General features: G+C 40.3%; 1 protein-coding gene and 1 pseudogene across 1 annotated transcript in view; one reads left to right on the top strand and one right to left on the bottom strand.

The window, feature by feature from the left end:
• LOC105512352 overlaps nucleotides 1–1,656 on the bottom strand; it is a 14,370-nt pseudogene extending 12,714 nt beyond the window's left edge.
• Nucleotides 1,657–2,786: 1,130 nt separating this feature from the next.
• Nucleotides 2,787–8,678, top strand: part of LOC105512351 (solute carrier family 22 member 9) — a 32,009-nt gene continuing 26,117 nt past the window's right edge. The window contains exons 1-4 of the mRNA XM_011942783.1: nucleotides 2,787–2,884; nucleotides 5,585–5,739; nucleotides 5,835–6,003; nucleotides 6,758–6,881. Of these exons, the coding sequence (XP_011798173.1) occupies nucleotides 2,835–2,884; nucleotides 5,585–5,739; nucleotides 5,835–6,003; nucleotides 6,758–6,881 (498 nt within the window). The 5' untranslated portion in view covers nucleotides 2,787–2,834. The remainder of the gene's footprint in view (nucleotides 2,885–5,584; nucleotides 5,740–5,834; nucleotides 6,004–6,757; nucleotides 6,882–8,678) is intronic.

The raw sequence follows: 8,678 nt of genomic DNA, 5'->3' as shown, positions 1-8,678 counted from the left end.
CTGATACTCTTTCTTCCAGTTGATCGAGTCAGTTACTGAAGCTTGTGCATTTGTCACGTATTTCTCGTGTCATGGTTTTTATCTCTGTCAGTTCATTTATGGCCTTCTCTGCATTGATTATTCTAGTTATTCATTCTTCCATTCTTTCTTCAAGATTTTTAGTTTCTTTGTGCTGGGTATGTAATTCCACCTTTAGCTCTGAGAATTTTGATGGACTGAAGCCTTTTTCTCTCAACTCGTCCAAGTCCTTCTCCGTCCAGCTTTGATCTGTTGTTGGCAATGAACTGCGTTCCTTTGGAGGGGGAGATGCGCTCTTATTTTTTGAATTTCCACCTTTTCTGCCCTGCTTTTTCCCCATCTTTGTGGTTTTATCTGCCTCTGGACTTTGATGATGGTGATGTACTGATGGGGTTTTGGTGTGGGTATCCTTCCTGTTTGTTAGTTTTCCTTCTAACAGTCAGGACCCTCAGCTGCAGGTCTGTTGGAGATTGCTTGAGGTCCATTCCAGACCCTGTTTGCCTGGGTATCAGCAGCAGAGGCTGCGGAAGATAGAATATTGCTGAACAGCAAGTGTACCTGTCTGATCCTTGCTTTGGAAGCTTCATCTCAGGGGTGTACCCTGCCGTGTGAGGTGTGGGGTGTCGGTCTGCCCCTAGTGGGGGATGTCTCCCAGTTAGGCTACTCAGGGGTCAGGGACCCACTTGAGCAGACAGTCTGTCTGTTCTCAGATCTCAACCTCCATGTTGGGAGATCCACTGCGCTCTTCAAAGCTGTCAGGCAGGGTCGTTTGCGTCTGCAGAGGTTTCTGCTGCTTTTTTTGTTTGTTTATTTAGCTGTGCCCTGTCCCTAGAGGTGGACCAGGTCCCACTAGAAGAAATAAAAACCAGCATAGTAGAGTTTTACAGCAACTTATAACCCCTCAGAGGAATCTGGTCAAAACTCCTTAACATAACCTGAATGTTTCATTATAGCAGGCCTCTATCTTCCTCTGTAGCTTCCCTTTTCTTTACTATTTGACCTTTATCATTCAGGTCTCAGCTTAAACATAACTTTCTCTAGGAACCTGCCTCTGAAACTGTAGGTTATATTAATGACAGCTTTTGCTCCATACTAATTGTGGTTCTCAAATTTTGCCATAGAGTGCAATCATTTGTGAACCTTAAAAACTTTAATGATTCATGATTATCACTGCAGACCTTCTCCTATGACTGCTCTGGGTGTACAGTTTGGGCATAGGGGTTTTGATCAACCTCCCAAGTATTTTTAATTGCAACCACAGGCTGAGCCTTACTGACTTGGCATGCAATTTATAACAAAACACATGAAATGCTTGCCTTTGGTCTTTGGTCTTCCCAAGAATGAAAGCACTATGATCGCAGGGTACATGTCTACTTTTGAAATCGCTAGACTTATAAAATGCACAGGTGTCTCGTATTTGACAGAGAAGCAATTCATATTTGCTGAAAGAATGAAGAATAAGCACCTACATGTGACGAAATGCTGGTAACATGTTAATTACTTGTGTTATCTGTAAACACTCTGGTAGTGTATGCAGGAGGAAATAGGGGCCTCTTGTCCAGTCATGATGGTGGAGAGGAAGGAGCTTCTGTTGTACACCCTGCTGTCCACACAGGGTTCCACGTCTGGTTCATTCATGTTGAGGAATGACCCATTCAGGTGAAGGAGCTGCCACGGGGGATGGACGAAGTGACAACATTTCTCTGGCCTCAGGTTTGAGTCCAGTGGTGTAGGGAGACCCCCTGACACTATTGTTATGGAATAAAAGATGAAATGCTCCTGATTATTGTAAATACAAAGTTGCATGCAGGATTGTATAAAGACAATGCCAGGTTGGGCTGCCAGAATGAGCCAACAGCACGTGATGTGCTTCCCCCTGCAGAGAGCCTATGAATGGACGTGCAGTCAGGGAGGTTTCACATCACCAAGATTCCTATCCCAGAAAAGCAGATGTTCATAGCTCTGGGAATGGAATGCGACCCTTGTGGACAACCTATAAACGGACGCATGAGGGGCGCCTGTCCATATGGATAAGATAGGGCTATAAATACCCTCATCTTGCCATGGCTCTTCTAGGCCTCTTTAGGGTTAAGGCATACTCCCTTCTGAGAAAAGTATGAAAATGTGAAAAGTACTGAAAGTCAGTGCTTTGCTTGTTCAGTATTGAATTTTGGCTTAAAGAGTTAGTGTGAACTAATTAGAGCAATTTAAACATGGTACAACCTTTCCCCTTTAACAACTCTCTGCTTCAAGTCAAATCACAGCAGAAACTCATTTCGAACATAAGTTTTTCAGAAAGGGCAAATTCAGGGTAGTGAAGAAGGGCAGAGTAAGGCATGGCAAGCTGGTTTTTCTAGGCTTGTTGATTTATTCACATTGCATTTGTGAGAAACTTTTCTAGGCTCATTCCAGGGATACAAGAAGTGCAAGATAAGGTCTTCAAGGTTCTTATAGTGAGTAACGGATAGGTACTTAAATATTCACCCTCTGATATAAAATGTTCACAGTCATGCATCACAAAACAACAGGAATATGCTCTGAGAAATGCATTGTTAGGTGATTTTGTTGTGTGAACACCATGGAGTGTACTTACACAAACCTATACGGTGTAGTCTAATGCACACCTAGGCTATATGGAAAAGGAAGCTGGAGAGGAAGTTAGAGACTTAATATTAGGAAACTTGCAGATCATGCTAAGAAGTTTTGATCAAGTTACACTGAGGGGTAATAAGTATTGATGTGCTGGCTTCCTTCTCTTCCAGTGGGATCTGGTATGTGACTCTCAATCGCTGACTTCAGTGGCTAAATTTGTATTCATGGCTAGAATGATGGTGGGAGGCATCCTAGGTGGTCATTTATCAGACAGGTGAGTGCGTATGGATCACAGCTCTCTTTAAGGACATTTTTATCAACTTATGAAACATTATTTCATCTAGAATTACTTACTACAAATTACACTCTCCTGAGGCTGCCTTGATCCCCAAACAGAAAAGGAAATTTTTAATCAGTATTTTGAGTGCTGTTTTTAAAATCTGAGCTTTGTATGCAGGACACAGAAATGATATCTCCATGTGAACTGGGGTGTTTCAAGACAGGGTTTAGAGAGAAGGTTCCACAACATGTGATTTAGAAATATGAGAAAGAGTTAACTAAGGGAATAGAAAAGAAGATGTTTCATCACATAGGATTCAGCCTTGGTGAGGAGTACCAGGTCCAGTCCCACCTGGACACTGTGAGCTGATGGCTTGTGCCCAGAGAATGGTCATTACATCATAGTTCCAAGTGTGATGAGCATGCATTCCTCTAAAACCTGTAGGGTATATTTGAAGGTATCATTGGTGGTGTGTTGAAAAATTATGTGTAGAAACTTGATTATTGTCTTTCCAAAAACAGCTTTTTAGAACCATGTGAGGTAAGTAATCCAAGGATAACACTATCACAGTCTGTGGTGTGAGAAGTTTGGGATCTTCACCTTGCTGTCTGTCTCCTGACATGGCAGGGAACAATTATGATCACCCAACCATGTCTCCTCTGACGGTGATGAGGGACTTGAAGTGCCCCTTGCCGTCCACCAACATTATGTCTTCTGGTGTCTCACCTGAAAATGTGAACCTTGAGTGTATGACAGGAAATGGAATGTAGAACGAGCTAAGAGTCTGAGAGTTAATTTCCAATAGTTAGTCACCCAGTCCTCTGTGATACTGTCCTGGGAAAATGCAGATGGACCAATTTTAATAGATCACAGGGTGGTAAAAGAAGGGGTAGGAGATGCCAGGCAGGAGATGACAGTGGAGAATCAGCTGAAGATGATAGGACAAGATAACGTAAGGATTTTGGTATTTCTCACAAACTTAAGAGGAAATATTATGTGATTACATGCAGAGTAGGCTATGATCAAACTGATTGTTTTGAAATAACTCGCTCAACTGTTTATGATATCTTAAAATCGGAATCTATAATCTCATTAATAATAGGCTAAGAAATCAGATATTCACATAAAGAATTTTTACAGCAAAGGGAATGAATAAAGTACTATCTGCAATAAGATGAATTAACAGCAAAACCATTTGGTTAGGTACCACAAGAACAACAAAAAGATTACACACTATAGTGTTCCACCAACGTAAAAGTCAAAAACAAGGAACTACATTATGATGTGAGAAAAGGGAGAAATCTAATTTTCTTTAGACTTCTATTGGAATTGCATTAAATCTAAACAGCAGTTTGGGTAAGACTGACATTTTTTAAATATTGAATTTTCTGATCTATAAATATAATATTGCTGTTCATTAAGGTAGATTTTTGTTTAATTTCCCTTTGCAATATTTTGTAGTTTATGTTAAAAGTCATGCATTTTTTATTAAATTTATTTCTAATTCATACATAAAGATAATTTACATGTAAATTATGTACATATATGTAAAGATAATTACCTTTTTCATAGTAAACTTACATCCTGCCAACTGGATAAATTTATTAGTTCTAGTGGCAATTTATGGATTCCTTAAGATTTCCCAACTTGATCATATCATCTGCAAGGTGGAATAGTTCAGATCATTAATTTTCTATTTTTTCCTTTTTTTTTTTTTTTTTTTTTTGAGACGGAGTCTCACTCTATGGCCGGGGCTGGATGCAGTGGCCGGATCTCAGCTCACTGCAAGCTCCGCCTCCCGGGTTCACGCCATTCTCCTGCCTCAGCCTCCCGAGTAGCTGGGACTATAGGCGCCCGCCACCTCGCCCGGCTAGATTTTTTGTATTTTTTTTTTTTAGTAGAGACGGGGTTTCACCATGTTAGCCAGGATGGTCTCGATCTCCTGACCTCGTGATCCGCCCGTCTCGGCCTCCCAAAGTGCTGGGATTACAGGCTTGAGCCACCGCGCCCGGCCTATTTTTTCCTTTTAATCTCATTCCGGCAGTAGCCAAAACCTTTGATACAATGCCAATGACATTGGTGAGAGCTGAAATCCTGCCTCACCACAGGCTATATTGTTGCAGTTGCCTACAGAGACAACTGTTTTCCCAGAAAACAGTAAAACACTAAATTCCCTTTTTCTTTTCTTTCTTTTTTTTTTTTCTCTCCCCTGCAACACTTTAGCAACTTTGATGTATTGTTCTATGGATGTTCCTTTCACATCAGTATACCCATAGCCTGCACTGTCTTAGACTTCTGCATCCAGATTTAGATGCCTTATAGGCTGTGTACTGCTCAGACTCTCTACTATGCTAAAGTACATAGGAGACACATTGTTATTAGTACACTGTGTGTTAGTACAAGGGACTTTTGATATGTTAAAATGTCCAATATTCCACCCTGTCTTATGTGGTTTCAATTGGTGTCGAAAATATACTGCTAAGAGATTGGAAAACAAGCTTTGATCTACTCAGTATCTATTTAGAAACAGGGAACATTTTGTCTGAGGTCTGCATTGATTATTGATTCTTTAAGCTTCAAATGCAAAGTTTCACTTGTTAAACATCTTTTAAGTTTCAAAGTGTGCCTTCTCTTTGCTAAGTTTTTCCACTTGTTGTTATTGTTCCCGTTATCTAACCTGTTTGTGTTTCTCAGGTTTGGGAGAAGGTTCATGCTCAGATGGTGTTACCTCCAGGTTGCCATTGTTGGCACCTGTGCAGCCTTGGCTCCCACCTTCCTCATTTACTGCTCACTACGCTTCTTGTCTGGGATTGCTGCAATGAACCTCATAACAAATACTATTATGTTAAGTAAGTCAACACTTTAGATCCACATTTCCCAAACTGTGACTTTGAAATTGAAACTCCACCTTTAAAGTCAAAGCCTTATCTGTTTTTTCTTCCAGTAGCTGAGTGGGCAACACACAGATTCCAGGCCATGGGAATTACATTGGGAATGTGTACTTCTGGTATTGCATTTATGACCCTGGCAGGCCTGGCTTTTGCCATTCGAGACTGGCATATCCTCCAGCTGGTGGTGTCTGTACCACACTTTGTGATCTTTCTGAGCTCAAGGTATGAGTTTGTTTCTTCTTTTGTCTTCATGAAATACTGGAATGAGAACGTACGTGGAACTAGGACACTTGAATTTTTTTTTTGTTCTTTGTGTAAACCTGAGAGCACATCTTCTTATAATCTGTGCTTGATGTGCAATACAAGCAGAACACACAGAGTTTCCTGATAAAACTGAGGACAATCAATGAAATTTCAATATAAGGTAACCAACAAATATTTCTCTAAAATTATATCTCAAATATTGTAAGAGACATAATTTACTCAAAATTATTTATTGTTTATTTGAAATTTCATTCACCTGAAATTTCATATCACCTGATGATATGACCAGGAGTGATTCTAGTTGTATGAGGCCTTAAGCATGCATAAATTATTTGAGGGAATTTATTTTAGGAAAAAGAACACATTAAGAATAGACATAAGTTATGACCTCACTAGGACCTTGGCAGGCATCTATCTGTACAAGTGATGGTCCTTCATGCTGCAGTGTCAGGAGGTCCAAGGTAAACTTGCCGAGTAAGAAGGGAGCCAGTATGACTCCAAGTCTGCATTCCCAACAGTGAACGTATACTGGATGGAGGAGTCATCTCATATTTTTCTAGTTATGGTCCAAGAGAATGTGAGTTTACATTTCCTGGTAAAACCAAACAAGTGGTGGATATTAGCTTGGAGGGAGAAGACATCTTCAGAAAAAACTAATGTAAGAAATGAGCAAGTGAAAGTCGACTGCCCCTGTGTTCTCTTCCTTGGTCAGTTGGCTGCTGGAGTCTGCTCCGTGGCTCATTATCAACAATAAACCAAAGGAAGGCTTAAAAGAACTTAGAAAAGCTGCACACAGGAGTGGAATGAAAAATGCCAGAGACACCCTAACCCTGGAGGTGAGCTGGATGGGATCTAGATATGGGATGTAGGGAAGACATAACTTGTCATCAATACTTAGCAGTGTCCATAAGGGAAAAAAAAAAGGAGAGAAACACAGGTATGGTTATGGGCTGTATTCTCTCACTATCATTTTTAATGGGTTTCAGTATTGTTTGGGTTAACATTGAAGGGGAATATGCTGTTGCTGAAAGGAAGAGACACAGATATTTTACTCAGTGGAGGCGGAGTCACAAAGTATTAACTATTGTAAAGATTTTGCACTGAACTCATTCTAAGGTGTAATAGGAAGTAACCAAAACTAGTTCATTCCTTCCCATTTATTATTCTGTGGGTCTCTTTCAGGGTAGTAAAGCCAGAGGAAGGGTTAGTGAGCAAACACAACAGAACATAAAGAGGTTCACTTATTTGTTCTTTCAATCATACATTCTTCCATTCATGATACATTTAGTGAAGCACTACCTATGCCAGATTCCATTCTTCCTTGGAATGCTCCTATCATTCCTTGCAGTGCTCCTATCAATCCAAATCCCTGTTTGTCTGGAGTTTCATTATACTCACTTACTGACTATAAGTTCCTAAAGCATGACTAAGTGGAAATGCCTGTGAGAAGTCTTTCTCATTTTAATCCACCCCAGATCTTAAAGATAAATGTTGTCATGGATCTTGAAGTTAAATATTATCCATGTTATACACATATATAAAGTATTAATCTTAAAATGTGGTATGCACAAATGATACTAGATCATGAATAACAGAATAAGTCAAGGTAACAGCCTGAATGAAGCTTTGCTATGACAGAGAATATCAATGGATAGATTTAAATCCAAATATTGAAAATGATAACAGGAAACAATGCTACTGGGGATAATAAAAACACATTTTCTCTCATTTTATTGAAAAAGGAGAGGATTAAGAGCGGTGGCTCAAGCCTGCAATCCCAGCACTTTGGGAGGCCGAGGCAGGTGGATCACGAGGTCAAGAGATCGAGATCATTCTGGCCAACATAATGAAACCCTGTCTCTACTAAAAATACAAAAATTAGCTGGGTGTGGTGGCGTGCGCCTATAGTCCCAGCTACTTGGGAGGCTGAGGTAGGAGAATCACTGCAACCCGGGAGGCAGAGGTTGCAGTGAACCGAGATCGTGTCACTGCACTCCAGCCTGGCGACAGAACGAGACTCCATCTGAAAAAAAAAAAAAAAAAGGAACAAAGTGAGAAATTCAACAAAGAAATACTGTAAATATTTCAAATGACCAAAACAAGTCAGGGAGTAGATGAAGACAATGACTGTGCTGGGGTAGATGTACAGGATGTGCAGGTTTGTTACATAGGTAAACGTGTGCCATGGTGATTTGCTACACCTATCAACTCACCACCTAGGTATTAAGCCCAGTATGCATTAGCTATTTTTCTTAATGTTCTCCCTTCCTGCGCCCAACTCCCAACAGGTCCCAGTGTGTGTTGTTTCTCTCCCTGTGTCTCTGTGTTCTCATTGTTCAGCTCCCACTTATAAGTGAGAACAGCAGTGTTTGGTTTTCTGTTCCTGCATTAGTTTGCTGAGGATAATGGCTTCCAGTTTCATCCATGTCCCTGCAAAGGACATGATCTCATTTTTTATGGCTGCATAGTATTCCATGGTGTATATGTACCACATTTTCTTTATCCAGTCTGTCATTGATGGGCATTTGGGTTGATTCCATGTCTTTGCTCTTATGAATAGTGCTGCAATGAACATACTTGGGCAAGTATCTTGGTAATAGAATGATTTATATTCCTTTGCATATATACTCAGT

Source organism: Colobus angolensis, unplaced genomic scaffold (genome assembly GCF_000951035.1).
Source record: "Colobus angolensis palliatus isolate OR3802 unplaced genomic scaffold, Cang.pa_1.0 Scaffold21, whole genome shotgun sequence".
Classification (NCBI taxonomy): Eukaryota; Metazoa; Chordata; class Mammalia; order Primates; family Cercopithecidae; genus Colobus; species Colobus angolensis.
The sequence above is the reverse complement of the archived record's forward strand: the minus strand, read 5'-3'. Positions and strand labels throughout refer to the sequence as shown.